Source organism: Cygnus atratus, chromosome 4 (assembly GCF_013377495.2).
Source record: "Cygnus atratus isolate AKBS03 ecotype Queensland, Australia chromosome 4, CAtr_DNAZoo_HiC_assembly, whole genome shotgun sequence".
Lineage (NCBI taxonomy): Eukaryota > Metazoa > Chordata > Aves > Anseriformes > Anatidae > Cygnus > Cygnus atratus.
The window spans coordinates 31,909,450-31,933,223 of NC_066365.1; the positions used below are offsets into that span (position 1 = coordinate 31,909,450).

At 37.6% G+C, this 23,774-nt stretch overlaps 1 protein-coding gene across 1 annotated transcript in view; it reads left to right on the forward strand.

Moving 5' to 3' along the window:
• Positions 1-23,774, forward strand: part of DCHS2 (dachsous cadherin-related 2) — a 108,253-nt gene that overhangs the window by 76,222 nt on the left and 8,257 nt on the right. The window contains exons 9-17 of the mRNA XM_035554588.2: positions 650-1,490; positions 2,142-2,381; positions 6,508-6,642; positions 6,885-7,094; positions 8,312-9,166; positions 15,182-15,292; positions 17,704-17,915; positions 19,421-19,572; positions 22,380-22,510. Of these exons, the coding sequence (XP_035410481.1) occupies positions 650-1,490; positions 2,142-2,381; positions 6,508-6,642; positions 6,885-7,094; positions 8,312-9,166; positions 15,182-15,292; positions 17,704-17,915; positions 19,421-19,572; positions 22,380-22,510 (2,887 nt within the window). The remainder of the gene's footprint in view (positions 1-649; positions 1,491-2,141; positions 2,382-6,507; positions 6,643-6,884; positions 7,095-8,311; positions 9,167-15,181; positions 15,293-17,703; positions 17,916-19,420; positions 19,573-22,379; positions 22,511-23,774) is intronic.

Sequence of the window (23,774 nt, forward strand, 5' to 3'; positions counted from 1 at the left end):
GACAGATAGAAGCTAAAACACCTGTTGGAGTAGATGTTGTTTCTCAGCTATATTAATATCTTTTCTGAATTCTCTCTCTGTGCAAGGACAGCTCATTCACTTGTGCTGATTCACAGAGGGCTGCTCTGCACAGGAGTGTGAAATGCAGTCTGTGCTCTTCCTGCAGGCAGGAGGTCTGCCTGGCCACGGCCCTCTGCACGCTCCTCTGTCACAGGCTGGGTGTCACCTGCTCTGTGCGTGTTTGGCAAAATGTATAGCATAGTACCCCATGCTTCCTTGTCGAATCTATCTGTGTGAGTGCTGAGCTGCTGTCGCAGGGAGAAAGGCAGCTGAAGTGCTCTGGAGCAGGGGCAGAGGTAGCAGTGTTGGAGGCTCCTGCCTTTGGATGCCTGCAAATCAGATGATGACAGACTATCTTGTCCCTTATTTTTTTTCATATGGGAATGAAAGAGAGAATTATGGAGTGACTGGCCAAGGGCTGTTTGAACTCTGCTAGAGCATGTCAAGTTTGTTTTCTGGCTTTCAGGCATAGTTAGTATACTTACATAGTCACAAATGATAAATGATTAAACTGTCAAGAAAATAATTTTCATTACACTACTTCTAATAACAATGGGAAAATGTGGCAGTCTTTGTGCTTTTGTTATAGGTAATCCCACTTCCCCCAGGGAGGCCTGTCTTCTCTCAAGATTTCAAGCACTTGGTCATACCTGAGAACTTTAAACCTGCACAAATACTGACTTCTGTAAAGCTGCCTGGTAATCATCTGGCAACTAACAGGAAATTGTATTTTAGTATCGCTGAAGATGTTGATGATGTTCATTTCGAATTAGATAGTTTGACGGGAGACCTTTTTCTTTCCAAGGAACTTGACTATGAAACAGCTTCACACTTCCTTTTACAAGTTCTTATAAAGGATTACAATAATAATCCTCCACAGAATAACACCGTGTTCCTCAGTATTGATGTAGAAGATCAGAATGACCATTCCCCATGTTTCCAAGATGACTTCATAGTGATTGGCATAGAGGAAAATGTACCTGTTGGGACTCTGGTTTACACATTCAATGCAAAAGATGGAGATGGCAGTTTTCTGAACAGCAAAATAGAGTATTCTGTGGAAATGAGTAGCGTGGCTGAAAATCCATTTCTTATTCACCCTTCGTATGGCACCTTGGTCACAGCATTTCCACTGGACAGGGAGATCACTCGCTCTGTGATCCTTACAGTGTCTGCCACAGACCAGACAATAAACGTGGCTGATCGCAGACTTGATTCCCTGACTGCAAAAATTATTATTCTAGATATCAATGACAACACTCCCAGTTTCATGTCTTCATCTCTTTCCTATGTCATGGAGGATGCAGAGGTGGGCTTTCTTGTGCACCGCATAAATGCAAAGGATCCTGACGAGGGAAGAAATGGACAAGTTACATATCACATCGTTTCAGGCAATGAAAACAAATCATTTATATTGGATAAAATCACAGGTACTGTAACTTCTGTCTACAGTCTATACGCTGTGCTTCTCAGGGTCATATTTGGGAGTATTTACAGTGCAATACTGAAATACCACATTACTGTGGTACTCTACCCCAGGTGATGAGCATGGTGGTGCTACTTTCAGTATGCATGCTCAGTGAGACTCAGCTCAGAAATTTATGCATGGCACTGTGACTGTGTTGTGCAGATGTACTGAAATGCCTTCCAGTAGGGCACTAAGGGAAGCAGGGAAAAAAGTGTGTGCAATGAAATACTTCACTCAGATTTTTACACAATGCATACTTAAAGCATGTATACGCAGCTACATTAATATATGTAGATGCTATATGTAGAGCTGCTAATTGTAGAACTAATGTGCAAAAAGAAAATAAAGTTAAGTAAAAACTTTAAGCCAAGAGTTAAAAAGAAATCTCTTAACTTCAACTTCACTTCAATTTCCATGAATCCCAATTTTCCCTGATGTCAAAATGAGTATTTCTGGGTGACTCCAAAGGGAATGATCTGCTCCACAGTCTGGGAGCCTTGCAACAGTGGCACAGAGTGCCCTGCGCTGCTACACTGAAGCTGTGAGTGCTGGAACAACTAGCATCCTAACCTGGAGCAGAGCACTTCTTTAATGATTCCTTTCTTTATAACAGGACTCCTAAGTACAGCCCAGCTTCTGGACCGTGAGGTTCAGGAGCGCTACAGTCTGACGGTCATGGCTATTGATGATGGCAGCCCAGCTCTCTCTGCAACTCAAGTTCTGACCATTGTTGTTCTTGATGTGAATGATGAGAGACCAATATTTCTGCAGCAACTTTATGAGACTGCAGTTCGTGAAAACCAGGATCCAGGGGAGCTGGTCATAAAGGTGGAAGCTATGGATAGAGACGCAGGTAATTTCAGTCCCTTTGCTATACATTTCATTGTGAACACTGTGGACTGATCAAATCTTGGTGCCTGATTAGTATATTAAATATAAACTGAGTGTTTGGGTGATGTGGATAGCTCAGCATGCTCTAGATTTCATGTGAAAACAGTCGGAGTATTCTGTTTATAAGTCAGAAAACAATGTTCATCTCCATTAGAGTTAATATTTGAACATTTTGTTTCTCTCCATCAGTTTTGCATAGTTTTAAAAGTTATGAGATAGGGTCCTGGTTTTGTAAGAGAACCAGTAAATATGCACTAATCTCTTCTGACCAGAGAGGGGCACTGTCATCCAAGATTTTCCAGGTAGCTGAGCTGTGAAGGAATTTTGAAAACCACTCTGGATTTCAAATACGATTTTACATACCTAAAAATATTAATGCACTGCTTTTCAAACATACACGAAATGGATGAGTAAAAAGGGTGGTTCATAAGCTCACAGAAAATGGTGAAATGTGAGAGAGTCTTTGCTGAGCAAATAAAAAACTCCATCCAGTTCTTCAATTACCTGTTCTTTCGGAATATCTGAAATGCATGTGATGCTACAGGTGGTCTGTGTGCTGGAGATAATCATACCTTCAGGAATACCAAGCACAGCCTATGCAGTTGGTGTAACCTGAAGCAGTTGCACAGAGTTTGTGATCTGTAGTAAAATAAAATCTGAGGAAAGAATTAAACTTGTGGATATTGCTGCAATTGTCCTAAAACTTGTCTCAGCTTTGTGAATGACTTTCTCTTTACCATGAGTTTGCTTTCTGCACATCTTGAGAATGGTTTAAGATTGTGCTATCCAAAAAAATAAAGCTCTTGAGCAAAATCGTCTTTCGTCTCCCAGTAAGATTTACCATTTTAAAGTAGAGCACATACTGATTATAAAAGGCTGATGTGAGATGCACAGCTCAGCAGAGATGCTGTATGGGAGAGCTATTTCTCCACAACTATGTAAAGTATTTGGAAGTTAGGAAGGAGTGGGTAGCCCTGTATATGAACATCTTCATGCCAGTTGAGCAGCATTACCGTCTACCTCTGTCTCCCTCACTCTTCCATGTACTTTCTTTCCTTTGTGCATCACTCTGTAAAAACAAAGGCTGAATTTGATGTTAAAAATTGCTAGATAATATAGAAAAAGAATGGGAATCTGCTTGAATTCCTCTGTCTCCTTTCTCCATCCCTTATATTATTTTATCCCACCTTTTGTGGGAAATACAACAGAAGGGAAATTTTGGGAGCCATTAGTAGGAGGGAGCGGGACTGGCTTGGCAGGTTGGAGAGGAAGGGCACTCTAGGTCTACCAGGTGGCATGTGGCCGGCCATTGTGCACCTGATGGTACAGATACTTGAGGCTGGAGCAGCGTTGGAGCTGATGGATCCTTCCTGTTTTGTTTGGTGGTGGTTGTTGTTGTTGGGGGGGGGGGGGGGGGGGGGGGGGGGGGTTGTGTGTGTGTGTTTATTTTTGTTATTAGTAATTATATTTTAGTTTATAATTTTTCCAGTAATCAGAGCCCTTCTGTTGTCTTTTTCTCACATTTTCATGATTTGGCCCAATCTCATGTATGTTGCAGTATTGTTCCAAATACTGAAAATGATGCTCGTAATGTAAGAAAAGATTTATATAGGCACCATACAAATATAACATAACTAACTTTTCTTATCCTTTTGGGACATAATTTTTGAGTAAGACAACTGCTCTCATGGTGTTCTTTTTTTCCTTTTTTTAATCACATTTTAAACATCATTTTTATTTGCTTTTTAAATTGCAATTCAAATCTCAGTAATATTTCCAGTCTCAGAAGAGGACTTTCCTTCCTGTATTGTTTCTTTCACCTCATATGTTCCCTGACTGACCACGGGGAGGAATGATGGAATGATTTTTACTGACAATTGCAGCCATCATCAACCGTTTGGTTTTATTTGTTTCTCTACTTTATGTATTATCTGTGAAGGAAAGAGCAAGCAGCTGTCATCTACTTTGTGTTTGACCCAAGCTTTAAGCTCACTGCCACTTCAAAAGGTCTTTTGTGGAAATCACTGCTAGAATTTTTGCCTGTACAGATTTTTTTTTTTCCCCGCATAGATATCCATGAAAATTCTTGTTCCGCTGACTCCTATCTCTAGTTGTACTTACTGCAACCCTGCCTTTCCTCATATTATATAAGTCTTCTACACAGTGTGGGAGCTCTCTACTTGCCCCAAGGCCAACATCTAACTGTGTGATGCGAGTCAACACACGTCTTCAATTGCTCATTCAGTTTATAATTTCAACCCCCCAAAATGTGACTAGTAACCAGTTAACCGGGAGGTTGGATTAAGTGCAGATGTGTCAGCTGCTATGTCAAGCCCATGGCGCATGAACGCATAGAGTCATCACCCTCCTCTCTTGGCAGTGCATACAGGCATGCATTTTTTTCTGCCTGTAGCATGTTGGTAATTAAGGATGGATAAATGCAGACAGAGTTGCAAATATCTTTTTAAAGGTAGTTGAGAGTTGATAGACTGTTGGTAATATCAAGTTTTCAAGATATTCTCCGTTGTTCCTACAGCCATGATTTTCCTCTTTTCTTCCAGAAAGCTGGAAGGATTTCTGTAACTCATTTTTTTTGTATTTTCATGAATATGTTGCTTCCTTGAATTGGTTTAGATGCAAATAACAGTAATAATTCCTTCAATCAAATTTCAGTAGCATTGTCAACTACTTAGCAAAGCTATTCAAAGGCAAACAAAGGCAGTCACGGGCATCAAAACTGTAGAATCTGTTTCTTTTCTTACTTTGGTGTTTCTCCATCAACTCCATTGCAGACCATCCTATTTTTTGCTGCTGTAGCTGACATCAGGGATGCAGTGTTAACTCGGAATAGCAGTTATAGTATTACCAGGAGTACTTTAGTTTTCCAGGTGCACTAACTGTCTCTGTATGACCAAAAGATTGTTTATTGTGTGGAAAAAACAAACAAACAAAACAAAAAAAAACCACAATGTTTGCATGAAACAGAAGAATGTGCAAATGAATGAGCACAGTTGTACAAGATGAGTGGTTGCTGCCTTTTAAGTGTAATGTAGGGTTAAACTCATTAGCGATCTTGTAATTGAGATTACATTGTATTTTCCTCTGATGGGCGTTGAAACTACATGAAATATGAAATAAATTATAAAATAATCATAACTCATAGGAATGTGGAATCCCATTTCTTGTTCAACTCAGGCAGCTTTGGAAGAAGGAGTTGTAAAAGCCTGTACGGTTTTAGCCTAGTATTTCCTAGAGAAGGACAGGAAGAATAATATTTGTGTACTGTATACAAATGGTAGGTGCAATTAGGAACAGATTGGAGATGACATTCAGAAAAACATTGAGGGAGGGAAAATCTTTAATCTTCCCTTCTGGAAATTCTACAAGACTTCACAAAGGCAAGCAGTATGATTTCAGAGATTGGCTACAAGCATGAACAGTCTAAAAGGCCTGAGATGTGCTGTGGGAATGTCCACCAAGTTGGCTTTTGTGTTGAAGACAACTAGGAAATGCCTACCCTATGAATCCTGATGGGACTTAGGCACCTGCCTGCTCAATATTACAAATATTTACAACTTGTGGGCATGCCAAGAAGCGGATGCTTTCTCTGGATGTTTATGCTATTCCGTATCATACTTTATAGAGATGCTTGTATTGGCTCTGAGTGAGGAAACTGGAGAAACAGAGCTGCCAGACCAGCCTGGTGCACCGCCTGACATCCTGTTGAGAAATAATTAATTACCTCAGGGAGAGCACAAGACAGATGCACAGATTCCATGATCTAAGCTAGTGCTGTATTACACCACAACAATATGTGAGCTTGCTTGGAGACTTGCCCTGGATGCTGAGAAATGCTGCTGGGGTCACTTTGGGTGGCAGGCAACACAGGTACAATGCAGCAGCTGGACAAGCATTTTGAAGATCCAATTTTAAATTTTAATCTCTTGTGCTAATGAAGAAGCAGTTAATCACTGCATTAAAAATAATAATTTCATCCATAATCCATTTCCCAGAACGTGGGGGGAAAATAAAGAGAGCATGTAAGGAGAGCGGCTCGGTTTTACTAACGCTTCTATTCTGCTTTTAAGGACGAAATTCCTTGCTTCAGTATGAAATCTTGCCAGGAACTGGATCTGAAAAATTTAGGATGAACTCAGAGAATGGAGAACTCACAACAGCTGTATCACTGAACAGGGAAACCCAGGAGTTTTTCAGCATTAAAGGTAACAGTGTGAAATACCTGGGACTGCTTGTAAAATGGGAGGTGGGAATGGAATTGGTGTTGCCGTCATCATTACCTTCACTTCTTGCCATCTGGATTAGATGGAAGTGGTAGTATTTTCAGGAGCAGGAGAGTATGTGCACTTTGCATAACACAAATAACTACTGCTCTGATATTGCTAAAGAGTATCCGTTGTTGCGCCTACCCTCTGTACAAAATCTGCTTTCTGTTTTTTAACCTTAGTTTTGGTTCGAGATGGTGGAACTCCCTCACTATCAAGCACAGTGACAGTTACCTGCAAAGTGCTGGATGAAAATGACTGCTCTCCCAAGTTTCTCTTTCCTGTTTCTGAGATTCATATTCTGGAGAATCAACAGCCTTCAGTAGTCTACGTTGCTGGGGCTGTAGATATGGATGCTGGCAATAACGGAGCTCTAAGATACCAAATAATTGGTAAGTTATACCCTATCATTTTTGTTAGTATAAATCAGGAAGCATGTAAACAGCAGTATCCAGGTTTTAGACTACCTCCTGCCTTGTCCACATCCTTCTTTTATGTAGAGAGGAAAAAAAAATCTTTCACTCCTTTGTCAGCATTAATAAGCCCTTTTCAAGCACACTTTCAGTCTGTTTTCTGGATTTGAAATAGTACAGAACAGAAGAACAAAAACAGTCAAATGCTGGAAGGAGGCATTTATCACAAAAGCATAGTTGTGTCCCTGTTGTAATAGTTGTGGAAGTATTGAATGTAAATATACCCTTGCAAGTAAGTACAAGAACTAACTGAATTTTATTATTTTATTGTTTATTTTATATATTTTTTTAAACTTTGTTTCTTGAGAGCTTCTTTCACTCACCAATTAAAGTTATACTTAATTTTCATGTTGCCAAACTCTCCACATGTCCACTATGCCAATGTAAGCTCCACAGCTGTTCAAAGCCTCCGGTAAAATCTGTGCAGAAATACAAGCACGCTGCGCTTACTTTGGTTTGTGGCTCTCAGCAATAGCTGAGGCACATATGTAAGCACATAGCTACTGTGGTAACAGCCAACAAATTTTTCTTTGAAGAAGCAGTTAAGAATTCCTTTGTGTTTTCTTGGTTTTAATTTCATGATCTTTAATTACCTTTAATGGTCTTTCTACGTGTTATAAAGTATGTATGCCATTCACTGTTACTAAAAATGCTAACTTTTCTTCTGTCAACTTCTTCATATTTACCTTCCCCCGCAAATCAAGGTCTTGCACAATTCTTCACTTCCAAGAGACAGGTTTGTAGAAGAGAGCAAGGAGCATGTAATTACAATCGTCAGCAATGCTTTATAGGTTTCTGGAATTTGTAACTAAGGTTGGGAAGAAGTCACTTTGTGCAGCAGCATAGTTGCAGGAGATTTTATAAGGTGTGCTGCTTTAGGAAAAAAGACATGCATCTGGCAAAATAGCCACTCTGTAAATTGATATGATATTCTGTATTTACTGTCATTGCCACCCACTGATTTAAATGAAATGCAGGTTTTAATTTTTATAAGAGGAAAAAAATATGTGAAAGACACATGAGCACACCAGCTGCACTGGCAATTGGATTGTGTTATTGCAATTAACGTGGTATTCACAGGGGATTCTTCTTCAAAAGCAATTGTTTGTCATCATTTTATTTTGTGCGTTTGAAAGGTGGAAACGATGGAGAATACTTCACACTAAATAATACTTCAGGAAAACTGTTGGTCACTCGTACCTTAGACAGAGAGGATATCAGCAATTTCACCCTTGTAATTGAGTGCCATGACCTAGGCAGGCCCTCGAGAAGCTCCACTGCACTGTTGTACGTAACAGTCCTGGATGAAAATGACCACAGCCCTCTGTTTGCAAAGAACCAGTATCACGTCTCCGTGAGAGAAGACCTAGAGGAAGGCTCAGCCGTCCTGGACCTTTTTGCTTCTGACGAAGATGACGGCCTAAACGGTGAAGTTACATACCGGCTTATAGACGACACCTTTGGAGCATTTGCCATTGACAGCGTAACAGGTTCCATAGTTACCACAAAGGCACTGGACCGGGAGACCAAATCCCAGTACACGTTCAGGGCTGTGGCAAGTGACTGTAGCGCTCACTGGCCGAGAAGTGCCACTGTCAGTGTTGTAGTGTACATTGACGATGTCAATGACAATGACCCGGTGTTTCTGCAGAACCCTGTCAGGGCCTTCGTGCCTGCTGAAACTGCTGTCAACGAGACGGTAGCCACTGTGAGAGCAGAGGACGTGGATCTGGGGCCAAATGGAGCTGTTGTCTTTAGCTTGGTGCCAGAAACTGTTTTTCAGATTGACGCAGTGACGGGTGCCATCGTTCTTCAGCAGCCCTTGGCTTCCAAAGACTTCAGTGCTCAGCTGCTTGTGATGGCTTCAGATCAAGGTAGCTCACCTCGAACAGCCACAGCCATGGTCATTATCTTTACAGAGGGACAAGAGGAGCAGATTTCGTTCAGCCGTAACTTGTATGAAGCAAGTGTGCCTGAGAACAGTGCAGCAGGTAGGTATCAAATCCCCATCTGCGTTCTTGCAGCTGCTGGGATCCTTTCCATTTGGGATGGTAATTTTAACAAACAGTGTAGGGAAATGTCCTTCCTGTGCAGCAGCGGGGAAAAATTAAGCTGGATGGAGCAAATACCCCTCTGCCCTTTGCCAGCGTACCAGCAAAAGGATCATAATCTGTTAGTTGGAGGCATTGTCTGGCACACAGGTTTGCTTCTCGTGTACAGTGGTGTTGCTCACGTTAAGCAGAAAACTCCCGTACCAGAGATGGTGTGTTCCCAGCCCCTCAGTCTGCGAAGCACTGAACATCAGTGGGTTAACTCCTTTAGCAAAATGACTTTAATGATGGGTGGACAGCGCTTACTCCTTGTTTCACTTGTCAACACACTGAGGTTCAGATGAGATGAGTGGTATGTACCAGTTGCAACACAAGTTTTTATTTTTATTTTTTTTTACTTTTGCAAAACCCTTAATGAACTGTAATAGCTTTCAGAGAGACTGTAAAACCTTACTTAAGTTTTGGACTTCCAGAAAGAGAATAAGGGGGTAGGGTGAGGTGAAGGGGAAAGAAGTTCGGAGACTGTAGTACATCAACATTCAGACTTCTACAGTACATCTCTAGGTAGAGCCTGCTACCAACAGTTAAACGGCTTAAATCACAAGGTGCTTACAGATTTATTTTTTGTTCATTGTAATGATGAGAATTACTGCTTTAATTTTTTATCATTTAGAGGGTATTTGTAGTTGTGCATCCTGCTGATTAGATATGGTAAGTACTTTTTCAGGCTTCAGGGGATGGGCTCATCATAATGAGGGGCAGAAAGGAGTGCCTTTCACTTTTTTTTTCCACCCACAAATACCACTGTACAATTGACCAGACGTATTTAGAGGTCTGACCTGGACTACATTCTTGATTCAAGAGCTGCCTCACAAGGTTCACATTGAACAAGTCATTTATTCTCTTTATAGTTCAAATTTCCCTCTGTAAAATGAGAGCAATATTCCTCTATATCCTAAGGGTATCGTGAGACTAGTGAATTCTTAGATCTTGAATAACAGCCTATATATTTGATTAGGAATCAGTAAAGACAAAATGTGCTAATAATTTTGGAAAACCAATCAATATACATGGGTAATTACAAACAGAATAGAGAACTGAGGGCGAAGATGGCTATGGCAGAAACTACTGCTAGGATTGCTCAGACATTTCTTCCTATGTACGTCGCTGAGACTACAAGCCAAATTTTCAGCAGTGTATTTTAAAATTAAGATAATGCTGTGAGTATTAATAATGTTTCAGTTAACAGGTCAAAAATATGCAATATGGTGAAAAAACACTTTAGATTAAGTGACTTTTTTTGACCATAGATAAAATAGCCTGAAAGCAAAACATTTTTCAAAATAGTTGTGAACTGTGACCAAGCCACGAGACTAGAGCATCCATCTTGTTTTCCCACTGTCTGTCAAAAAACATGCATGATTTTGGAAAAAGTGGAAGACTTCCTACAGGAAATAGAAGAGAATGCAGTAGAATGGTGGTTACAACACCCTCTGGAAATAAGAAAGGTGTAGATTCAGGTCTCCTCGGGCAGAGGAGTATTTCCATTTTTCTTACTCCATTCTGAGTACTTTAAGTACTGAATCCACAGGATAAAAGTTTATTATTATTATTATTCTTTTGTGTGTGAAACCAGTGCTTCATTTATGGCTTCTATTTCAAATACAAAAAATGTATAAATTCCTAAGTACATTTGTCTTGACATTTAAAATATATTTTTTATTCCATGAATTTGACCAGGATTTGCAAGTAATTTTGGGTGGCCTAAACCTGTTTTTTTCTGACTGTGATTCACAGATACACCCTGTTTTATTAGAATCAGCATTGTACAGTAATTAATTGCGTATTGCTCTGCAAAGGAGAGGGAAGCCCTGAACTCTGAATTTTGTCTATCTGTTGATGCAGCAAGCTTATATTTTTAGAATGTGTCACAGGAACTTAATTGTCACTCTTCCATGGAGAGTAGGATGAAGACCCTGGCATCTGCTTTTTCATGACAGATTGGATTAATTTGCACTAATCCTGCATTATATCAGGAAAGATCTAAATTTCTTTCTGTTCAGGAAAAGATAATAAGAGCAAAGATAGGTTTTGTTAGGAAACAAGTTGAAAGAAAGAAAATGAAAATGAGAACTTTGCAGCAATTGATAAACTAATCTGATCCTAAATTTTCCTAAGTGTGGATACATTTATGGGTCAGTCTAGACAATCCAGCCTGAAATCATGGAAATACCCCAAGGAACTGTGGTAACAGAATGCCATAGTCAGATGTTCTCCCACTCAATCTATAGAAAACATAAATCAGATTTGATTTAAGTTGTTTTGATTAAAAGAAATTTTACAAAGCTTCAGGGTAAGCTAGAGGGTTTCAACCCAAAATTTTAGTTTGTATTTTTAATAAAAGGCTATTTGTAAAGAAGACCAAATTCTTTTAAGAGTATGAAAGATTTTACCAAATATTAATCTTTGTTTTGCTCCGCTTATAGTATTTTGTTATTTATATAAGCATAAGTGCATATCAAATACTTCACTTCTCAGGAAAAAAGGCATGATTATAATTAAAACTCCCATAGAAGTTAGCTTACAGGATATATGTGATCTGGGACCCCTTCAAGTATGAATAGCAGCAGTGTATTCAGTCCAAGGGAGATTTACATTACATACTGATTATTTGTAGACCTGGTATTAATAAATGTGGCTTTTCCTCCTCATTTTATTTCTGCCTTAACTAATAGAGTGGGAAAGCTCTAAGTTTATTTTTAAAAGAATCAAAACTCAAAACAATATAAACAATGAAAGTCAAAGCCAAGGGTCCATAGTTTGAATTTAGTCTAAAATTGTCTTTTAGATAAGTACCTCAGGAACTGGCTCTTATGGTCAGATTTTCTTTACTTAAAGTGTATGACCTCCAAGTGTAATGATCTTCAGAAAACCCTATTCTTCTATTTTTTCTTTAATAACGAATATTTAATGTCTTTAAATATTATAAACTGCATTTAGAAGCCAGTCAATACGTAATTAGGTCTCTGCATTCTTCAGAGGCTACCCAGAGAAACCCTTATTATTCACCAGGCTTTCAGTTGAATGATTATATGCATAGCACTTCCTTGAATACAGATTCAGCAAAAAACCTTGTTGACTCCTCTGCATTTGCAGAATCATTTTTTTTCTAACAGATATAAAATATGTAGCCTCTTATTCTGTGAGTCATCTCTTTGTGCTCAGTTAGCTTTTTCTTTCATTAGCAATTAAGAGATCTCAAGAAATAAGGACAAGGATGAATCAGAATTAGATGATAAAGGAGGAGAAAAAGACTGCAAGGCTGACTGCAGAAGACAGAAGAAAAAGAATTGTATAGATTATATGGTAGCTCAGTTCTGGTGTGCATTGTATGTCCGAACACAGAATACAACAAACATTGTTATGAGCTTTTTTTGCCAGGTAGGCAAATAGCGCCCAAGCTGCCCTACTTCAGTTTCAAGTCTGCAGGCATAAAGTAAAAGTTGGTATGCATGATATTTTAAAACAGTTTGAGATACTTTCAAAAGCAGTATGTCTATGATTTAACTGAAAAACGAAGCATAAACATTTTAAACCGCTCTTCTTACACCTTTAATATTCTTAACTAATTTAGAAGTTGATTGTGTAGTGTTTCAAGCCCATCTGACTATCTTCAGCTGTGATCCTCATCTCCATCCTTCCTTATACTGGGTTCAGTGCTGACCTGATCCTTGCTGTGACATTTCACTGTGCTTTACAGCCAGAAAGCTCCCCTTCTCCTGTGTTAATTTTCTACCAGCTTGACACAGTGAAATGGCTCAAGAAGGGGTCTGCTGAACTTCAGCTCCAGGGGGAGAAAAGGACTGTGAGGAACCACAGGTGAAGGCAATATTTTGGCATGCAACATCTTGGCAGCTACAAGTCACTGTGATTTGGAATGCTGTAGGGGCTGAAGCTTCAGTGCGACATGCTGTGACCTCTGCTTGAGCAGTGTTTGAGTCACATATGCTCGATGTTGTAAGCTACTGGATGGGTGCTGTCTTTTAATATTTATCTGTATAGGATTTATTTGTGTCACAATAGAGATGTCAGAGCTTGGGCGTATTTTTTTTCACAATGAGCTGTAAAAAAAATGCTGTTTAAAGGAGTCATTTTCTGTGAAATTTATCAGAAGGGAAACATGTTCTTTGCCAAAAATAAATAAATAAGGTTTAAACAATTTTAATCACATGAAAATATAAAACTTAAAGTATTAGAATTTGAGGACCCAGAGCAACATTTTATTAACTTAATCCCTGAAAAACGGATTCAAATGGAACTACTGCTGCTTGCTGTGTTTGTGGTAGGTTTTCTTCTAAAGTCAGCAGTCAAAAAGTACAGTGTTGGAAGATAAATATAAACAGTCTGGACCTTGAATTTTTTTTTCTTATCTTTAGCTCTGGTAGGAGGATGCTATAAATGATTGCCCTTTTGCTGTCTTCGACTGTAAATCAAAGTTGCCCAGCAATGAACATTCAACCTACTATCATCCAGAAGATACCCATTTTAGATCCTAAAAGCAACTGCACAATTTTCATATCCATCTGTTGGATGAGTAGATCTTATTTCCAGAGCCCTTATAATAAATACATTCACTAGTGCAGAAAACTGTATCTGTCACAATCAGAGTGTTTGTGTTTTTAATTGGCAGATTTTAGGAGCGAATTACAAAGCATATAAAACAAGATTTCCTGTTTTTAAAAATTAGTGGCTAACTGTACTAAAATAAAATAAGTAACAGTACCAAGAACAACATTTCCTCTCACATTTACACTAAAGATAAAGCCCTTCCTTCTAAAATTCGATGTGAACAGCATGCCCTTTGTAATGTAATAAAATAGCTAGCTGACTGTAATGCTGTTTGGAAGAGTTCAGGATGTATGGTAACCTCATTCCATCACAGCTGGATGGAATCAATTAAAATTAATTTAAACAATTAAAATTGGTTAAAAATCAATTACCATATGTGCTAAAAGATTTCATAACTCTTGAAAAGAACAGTTACTTGAGAATATTGATAATTTTTTTAAATAAAACTTGCTACAATTCTGTTTAACATGACTCTGATTAGGATAATGTATTCAGTTTGATTTTTTTCTCTAATCCTATTTCAAATAGGATTTTTATTTCACATCTTTTATATTCTGTATTAAATCATTACTTTTTTTCATTGAATTCAGATAATGCTCAACTCATCTGCCTTTGACACATTCAGTTTTTCATTCCATCTGTCAGAAAATGACTACTTAAAATTTTTAAGCATATTTAAAGTATTTCTCAAAAATTCAAATTGAACTTAGATAAATGAAGGAAAAATAGAGGACCTCTTTGTAGTGATTTAGAAGTAACACGCATTCTTATGCATGCTACAAAAAGGACTATTTTCCTTGAAAGAATTCATGAAAAGGTTAGATTGTAATGACCGAAGGTGGCATAACCCGAATAAGAAGACCACACAAATAAAAAGACACTTTCTCAGACAACCTCAGAAAGGGAGTTTAATATTCAATGTCTATTTTGGCCTTCAACTCAATCAATGTTATCACCACTAGAAAGAAAAAATAATAATTTTTCTTTTTCAAATATAACTTCAGTTAAGAGGTAATTTTGGTGGTACTTGGGAGTTTGCAATCAACAGAAGTTAAAAACTTATACTTTCATTAGGCAGGTGATGAAGTCGCAATCAGACAAGTAATTTACTGGGCAAGGAGGGATAGATAGTGCCTTGCCTATGAAGTTGCATTACAGTGAAAGATTGTCGAGGATTTGTTTTTCTTGTCTACTATTTCAAATCGATAATAAGCAGCTAGGCTAGTTCACGTGTGTTTGGCTGTGCATCTGCTATCACTCAAAGTAATATAAAATTGCAATAAAACCTTATTAAGTGGACATTATGAAAATGTCTTGTTTCCATAGGTACGTCACTTCTAACTGTAGAAGCTTACGAACACAAATTTACAGGAGAAAGCATAAAATACAGTATCCTTGGTGATGAGGAAAGCGTATTCTCTGTACACCCAATTACAGGTAAACTTGGTTGTTTTTCTCAACCGTCTGTCTAGGTTAAAGAGTGTGGTCTCTTCCCTGGTGTGTAAGAGAGCGTAACTTCTCCGTTTGCTTCAGTTCCTTCTGAATATGAGCAGCAAGAGAGCTGTCTTTTTAACAGCCATAGTCTATTTGGGCTGGCCGTAGACAGTATAAGCAGTTTTTCTCAGAAGTAGCATAGATAGGTTATACTCTTAACAAATGCCATTCTGTCTGACTTCCTGGTGGCTTTCATCTCTGATTATTCTGCTGTCACCAGGCACCAAGCAGTGAACTCCTGCAGAGCTGCTAATGTTTGCTGCAGATGGACAGTTTAAAATGATTTTGTTTTGTTCAGATGAGAGGCACTTAGAAGTGCATATGCTTGATTTCCAAGTCCTTCTCATTTCACTGAAATAAAGCTAGAAGTGTTAAGCTGAATGACTGTCATAGTCACAGGCAAGTTTATCCCTGAGGAAGTAAATCTTCTCCAATATCAACTGCCCAAAAAATCGAATGCCAAAAAAAAAAAAGAGATGCTATTAGTTTTTTTGTTTTGTTTTGTTTTTTATCAGCCAAGTTGCAAAATGGTTACACAATGTTTTAAGTCTCATAAGCACTTTCTTCACAAACACCAGTGGGATTTGTGTAGCCCAGGATGTCGCAAATCTTCCTTTGAGACTTTTGAGCCATTGTAGTTGAGCATTGAAATAGTTGGTGTAAATGTAATAAAACCTTTTTCCCATTTCTTAGAAAATTTTGAAGTGCTGCCTTTCCATACTTTTAAGAGCAGTTCTTTCCTCAATATTAATTTTGACACCCGTGACTCTCTACCCATTCTTTATAAAGCAGAAGTATTTGGAGTTGTATTGATGTCCTCTGTAACTTTGGTGTTCATAACAGATAGAGCTCTGCTCCTCTTCAGTTTTCAAGCACTGATGTTAATTAACCCTGCTTTGGAAAAAAAAAATCTCCAAAATTGTTTGCTGTTACCAGACATCCACTATACTATCTAGAAACTTTCCCCTTATTAGTGGGATTTATTATATTGTTGAATCACATAAACTATAGCTAGAAGTGACCCAAGGATGTAAACTAATCTGTCCCCTGCCACAGAAAGGGAACCAACGGTGCCTAAATCTAACAGACATTAGTCTGTCATGTTCTTAACCTCCAGCAATAGTAATTCTGCAAACTTGGTAGTCTTTACAAGTCTTTGCAGCTGGAAAGTTTTTATTCAAATTTACCCAAATGTCTGCTGAAAGAATTTCAACTCATTACTTCTTAACCTAATAGCAATAGATATAGAGTTTTTCCCTTTGTCTTTAATGTACTTGAAGAGTGTTACCCTATTTCTTCTTTGCGTGCACTTCTCTAGAATGCGGCTCTGGTTCTTTCACATTGTCCTCATAGGTGATGTTTCTCAAACTTGATTCTTTGCTCCATGTTGCTACCCAAAGATCTTTCAGTTACTCTCTGCCTTCTTGAAATGTATTCCTTCTGCCACTGTACTTTTTTTTTCTGTATACAGAATGTGATAATTTTTAAGTATTGTGCTGGATAGAGACTACCTGCCACCTTTATGTTCAAAACACAACTCTTGATCACTGGAGAGATCCATAAACAGCAATTAATCATTGCCGCTTGTCTTAGAAAACAAAATAAGAAGTATTAGCTTAGAAAGACGCGGTAGTTGGGGTCTTACGCTATCACAAGTTCGGAATATAGATATTCATGGCATCATTAATGAAAAATTAATGCAAAACTCTTTGAAATCTAATGAAACTGACATACAAATGGGCTATGTTTGATGGTAATGAAGAATTTTAATATATCACTATATTAGAACATTGAAATAATGACGACAGATTTCCAAGGAAATTTCAGGTGTAACGTGGAGATGTCTAGTTCTGTCTGTTGTCTCAGTCACTGATTATTTTTGACAGAATAACAGTTGGTGGGGAAACTCACTGCATCAGAAGGAATCTAAGTGCTTTGCCTATTTGTCAGATAAAGCTATTGCCCTGTTTGTATATAAATGGAGCATTAGATGTAGCTACTCTGCAGATGAGAGCCAGAAGTCTCTTGAGACACAGCTGGTCTGTTGTCACATGTCAAGGAACCCACGTCACACAGCCACTTTCTTCCTCTCTAACCCCTCTACAAGTTGATTTCTTTTGCTTTAGGAAATTGCCAACACAGTGGTTGATCAGTAAGAACTTAGCTGAGGTTTATCCAATAACTTGCACTTAGAAAATGATGTCAGGTATAGGGAGGACACAGTGGGAAGCTTGCTGAACTTCTGTGGTGTGTTCAGCAAAGGAGACCACATACATTATAGGTTTCATAACTGCTTTTGTTGGCGTTCTTTCCTAACTATGCATGTCATCTGTCTCTCTTTCTCTCATAAACAGGTACAATCACAGTAAAACAGCCAAAGTTTCTTGATTATGAAGTTAAGAATAAAATACATCTTTCAGTTTTGGCTGAAAATAGTTTGGATTCAGCGCTCTGTGGAGTGACTATTTTGATACAGGATGTGAATGACAACGTACCGAAATTTGAGCAAAGCTGTTACAAAGCGTCGGTATGGGAAGGCCAAACTGCTAAAACGGACATCATACAGGTAAGTAAATGTTTGTAACTACAGAACTCAGCCTGCGAAGATACAAGTTTGGTTAATTTGGTCACGAATGCAGTCCTACTCAGTCTGCTTTGGACCACCATCATCTTTCAAAAATCAAGAGTGGGGTTCTTGGTGTAGCTACTACTTTGCATATCTAAAATACTCAATGATTTAGTCTAGACCATGCTTCAGGTCTTTCAGTTTTATCAAGTTGAAGGAGAAATATCTCATATTATATAAAAATCTTTCTTTATATATTTACTAGTTGTGCAGCTGGACTTAAAATTCTTTTTTTTTTTTTTTTAATATTCTGTTTATCTCTTAAGTAGTTGAAAAGAATTATTCAAAGCTATGGTTCTGGTTACAATGTAGGCTGGGTCCTGCATTAATGCATCTACTGTGAAAGGGCTGTAGCAATAAAAAGAATACTTTCAACCCATCAGACTAGGAGTGGAGTCAAATCCAAGTGTTCAATTTAAAATCTGATGCTTAAAGAGCAGCTTGTCTCAATTTAAATGTGCAAACACTTCTTCCTCTGAATGGATCTATTCTCTGAAAGTGTTTCCAGCTGGCCATGTTAGAGCAAAAGAAGACATCAGTTGGACTAGAAGAACACATAATTTCCTCAGTACATGTTCTTGCATTGCAGGTCAGGTCACAGTGAGGGTCATGTTAGGTACTAAAGATATTCCTCCTCTAGAGAATAAATAAATGGAAAGCTACAAATGCCTCACAGGCAAAGTGATTAGAAACTGATGGATGTTGTATTTAGAGAAACATATGTCCAGCAATGGAGAAAAATCAAAAGGCAGTCAACCCAGATGTGTAGTCAAAATTTTATGACATGATACATTCTACTATGTTTCCTTTATTCCGTCTGACTGTTTGTCTCTGCCATGGTTTGGATCCTGTACTCATTATAATGCTTGTTCAACAACCAGAAAAATACAAAGACAACTCATTGAAGAGTCAGAAAAATCTTTGAGGAACCTATGCGCTGCTGTTGAATGTTATTAACAATATTGCTTTTATAGCAACATTTACGCTGCTGGTTTTTATTTTAAAAAGTAATTAATGAACCATCCAATGAAAGGTCTGAAAACTTTAATAATTACTTTTACCCTTTATCTGTATAGCAGTAATGCTTTAAAGGGTAGTCCTGGACTACTGAGAAAGTTCATTTTTAGGCACTAAACAGAGATAGGATTCTAACAGAAACATTATAGTAATGTAAACAGTGTAAAAATGATTACATTCACCTCTAATGCTTTACGTAGTTGAATTTCAAATTGTGTGGGCAAAGAATTTATGTGCATACTATCTCAATTCATAAGCAGATTTCATGACCTCACATGACACTTGTGTTGAGGGCCAATACGATTATTTGCTTAAATCTGTGCTGTCAAGAGGAAAGTAAGTAGAAATAGATAACTGTAGTATATTTTTTTCTTGCTGAAATAATGTTCTGCTATTTTGAATTAAGCCTCAGGTTTCCTCCTAAACAGATATTTGCAACTGACCTTGACAGTGGGCTGAATGGAGAAACCGAATATTCAATTTTATCTGGTAACGAAAATGCAACATTTCTAATTGATTCAGCAAGAGGGATTTTAGCAACTAACACAATCCTAAATCGTGAAAACACTTCATCTTACAGGTTTGTATGCAGGGATCTTATAAAACCTTATTCTTCTTTTTGTTCACTTTAGCATGAGATTGCTCGTGGTATGTGTTTTACAGTTTTCAGTTGATATCCATTAGCCACAGAGCCTGGGTGCAAGCCAGGCAGCATTGAAAACAGCCCTAAAACTGGCCATTTTTTACCATGGATTCTTGGGTACTTCTCAAAGTTAAGAAGGAAAATAGTTTTATTCAATCAATTGCAACACTTACTGATATAAGTGAGCATGATGATTCAGTAGAGGAATGATGACAGTTCCTGGTTTTCAGTTCATTAAGAACTACACAGCCATTCCTTTTCTGGAACCATTTTTTTTATACATAAAGGCAGAGGGAAAGCACTCAAACCAAATCCAAAAAGCAGGGACATGTTCTGTTTTTTGATTTAAAATAGAATATATTTCAAACTTCCTGTATAATCAGATAAAGATTATTCTGTAATCTGTTTCCATCTATAAGTTGTCTTGTGCTCAGTATTAGTTTTTTCTTGTTTTCCAAGAAATTGTGAGTAAATACAATCAAGTGGATGTGACAGTTTTTCTTTATCAGTCGTGCCATACTTGAATTTAGAAAGAAAACAAATTATGCCTTGAGAGAAAGTAAGAGCATCCTGATTCATAAATATACCCTTTTTATATACTGCAATCTCTACAAAAATAAGGTTGCTTTATATGTGTTAGTGGAAATTACTTTTTTTTCCCATATGGCTGAGGCATCAGTTAAAGTATTTGCAAGTTTCTGATCCTCCAGGGCCTCAAATTTTTAATCATCCAATCACAGTTCTTATGAACCAGAATAACTTTTAGAAAACCACATTAAAAAGATGAACAGAATATTAATTTTTTTTAAATATCAGTGTAAGATAATAGTCTCCTAAAGGGAATGCTTTGTGTTAACTTAATATGCAGAGTACTTCATTTGGAGTTTCTTTTTCAGTTTTTCACTGAATCAGAAACATCAGTCCTGATTTTTAGTCATTTAAATAGCATAATACATTTTATTTATGAGTAGTACTTTAAAGAATGCCTGTAATAAATCCTCCAAGGAAGGATGTTTGCTGTTAGTGAAGCATTGAACATGTAAGTCTAACAATTCTGATATCTATCTTTAATTGGAAGCCTGACTTATTTCAGTATTTATGTTGGAATTCTAGCGATTTAAATAGACAATTTGTTCAAGGAGTCTGAAGCTTCATATTCCTTCTCTTTATTAATACTTTTTTAATCCTGTTGCTAGGTGAAAAGTGAATAGCAAAAGAAGCTTTTAAAAGTGTTATGCTGTTTAATTTCAAAATGACACCATTGGTTCTTTCCAATTTGCAAGGAGTTGTTTATTTTATCTAAATTGAACATTTTCATCCCCAGAAGTTCTAAGCCTCTTGTAAGAGGGATTGTAATGAAAGTGTTGACAGAACCTTAATTTTAATGCCTTGGCTGAGATGTTTTTATGAGAGTTTTTTCCTGAAACCTTAGAAAGTGATTATTTTTAGTAAAATATTTCCATATGTACCTTCCCAATATTCATTCTAGAAAAAATACACTTTATGTATGGAATTATACATGGTCACTGACTGAATATTAGTCGGCAATTCAAGTTGTATTCTCTCAGTGTCAGAAACCACAGGGGCACCCAGAGCAGAGTTTATGTGGTTCAGGAGTGGAAGTGCAATCCACAGCTTGAGTTACAGCCTTGTTTTTCTGTACTGTCATGTGAGCATTTAGAAGTTGGTATCTCCATGACACTTTGAACAGCAATTGTGACTTAGAGGGAGAAATTAAACTTTCAGAAGATCTGTAAGGAGACCCAGGAAGCATGACACACATAAAAATTGCTAGTACCCAAAACATTTAATAGATATGCTGGGCCCTGACATGTAAATTCTTTCTTGTAGCTTGATGTTATCTGTTTTCAATCATCTCTTTTTTTAGAGCACCTGCTGAGTTAGATTTAATTTTAAATTTCATTCTGGATAATTCATAATTGTGGGGAAGAGTGAAGAAAGAATTTTTTGCTTACAGTAACAGTTTTCTCTTTATTGTTTAGAAGCTGGTTCCCACAGAGTAAACATCCTTCTATCTGTGTTTATCTTTGCTTATTGTTTTCTTTGCTACGTTGTTTGTGGAAATCAAAAGGTTGTTGACAGTTCACTACTGATCCTTATGCAGGTCTAACATGGATGCCTAAAGGCAAGCTCTCTTAATCTGACTGAGATTCTGGTCCCACTAAAACCAGTGGGAACTTTGACAAATGGTGCCTGTATTCAGTAGTTTCAGTTTATCACTTAACAGTATAATGGGGGGGGTTATTCTATATCTCCACAGACATTGTCTGAGTATTACTTTGGAAGTTTTCATACCACCTGATTTTCTTGTTTCTGTTGTCTCTCCGTAATCAATGAGGACAGTCAGATTCCTCCAAAGGACAATTCAATACTTACAATTTATTCCTGCTCTGAGTTGCTTTCTGGAGAAATGTCTTATTTGCAAGAGTCTTGCTAGCTTTTTTAACTACCTGCATTTCATATGAAATTGCATGAAATAAATGCATCCTTTTGTCATTATGTTTTCAGTATATTTTTGCCACCTAGAGTCTTTTGGACATCGTTCATACAAGAGACAAATCATAAAACTGCAGACAGTGACCCTTATGGGAAGAAAGATGGAATTTACATTGAGCAACAAGGAGCTGAAAGTGCTAACCTGTTTTTTTCCCTGTTCATATCATTGGTGAATAATTCTGTGACTTTTGACAGATGGTGACAATTGCTGCTTCCTTTAATTGTAGGTTGGTTGTACAAGCTGCTGATAAAGGAAACCCTAGACTTTCTGCTACAAGTATTGTGAGGATACAAGTGGTAGATGTTAATGACAATGCTCCGATTGTCCAACCACCGGGGGAAGTGGAGGTCCCAGAAAGTAAGTGTGATGGTACAGCTAGGTGATAAGATCAGGATTTGTCAGACCACGACAGTACTTTCAGTGATATGTTTAACCGTAAGATTATAGTCAAAAGGATAATGGATCATATTAATACTGAAATATCAAAGTAAATTGTGATCTGCTTTTGTTCTCAGAGGCATTGTTCTTACTCTGTAGACATTGTATTTAAGAACAGTTTGGAATAAAATCATAGGCAATTCAGAAAGAAAAACAAACTCTACAGAAATACATCTGTAATCTGTTCCTTTTGGACTCCAATGTCATATTGTTCAGATGTCTTCAATTTCTTCTTTTCTGCAATAACAATACTTGGTGTTAAAACCAGCATTGCTAGAAATTAGACATTCTGAAGTTCATTGTGATGAAAGAAATTATTTCTGTAAATTTGAATGAAACTTTAAAGTGCTATGTAGCTTGATCTAGTTGATGAACGTGAAGAAAAGGGCCCAGACCTCCAGAGTTCTCATCCCATCTGGTATGTTGTGTGACATTAGCTCAGCACTTGCATATCTTAAGTCCTAAGCCCAGCAGTTTTAATTACAGACATCATATATGTGATGCATTAAGATAAGCAGCAGCATGTTTATAAAGACTTAGTCCAATCCTCTTGTTAACAGAATGTATCAAGGCTGTCTTTCCAGTGATTTTTTTTAGCTTTTTCTAAATTTAGCTCCCACTGGTAATGACAAGAACAGGAGTCGTGGATGCACAGCAGCTGTAAAGTACTGGCTATTTATTTATTTTTTTGTATTCAGTTTAAGAACATTTGCCTGAGGGCATGGCACAACATGTTTGAGGCTTAGTGCCCCAGGCGTGCAAATGGGAAATGGTTTAGTTTCTGTTAGCTCCAGGCTTGATTAGATTATCACTGATAGTCGGATTCAATTTGGAATCTGTGGTACTGTCAATTTGACACATGACAAAAGCTGTCTGTATACAATTTCTAAATCTCCTAAAAATATATATTGAGCCCTTAAGATTTTGTGCCATGTGGCTCTGGCTGGATATCTCTCTAGTGGCCTCTTCCTCCTGTGGAAAAGCTATCATAACTGCGGTTGTTGATTCTAGAAAGACCAGGAGACTCAGTTAATGTCTCAGTTAAATATTCCTGTGGAATTTTGTGACACTGTTCAGTAAATTCATGTCAGCTAAACATATATCACATTTCCACATGTTGCCATGTGGAAAAACATGGAAGTTCCTGTTGCTGGTGAAGAAGCAGTTATCAGTATACTGCATC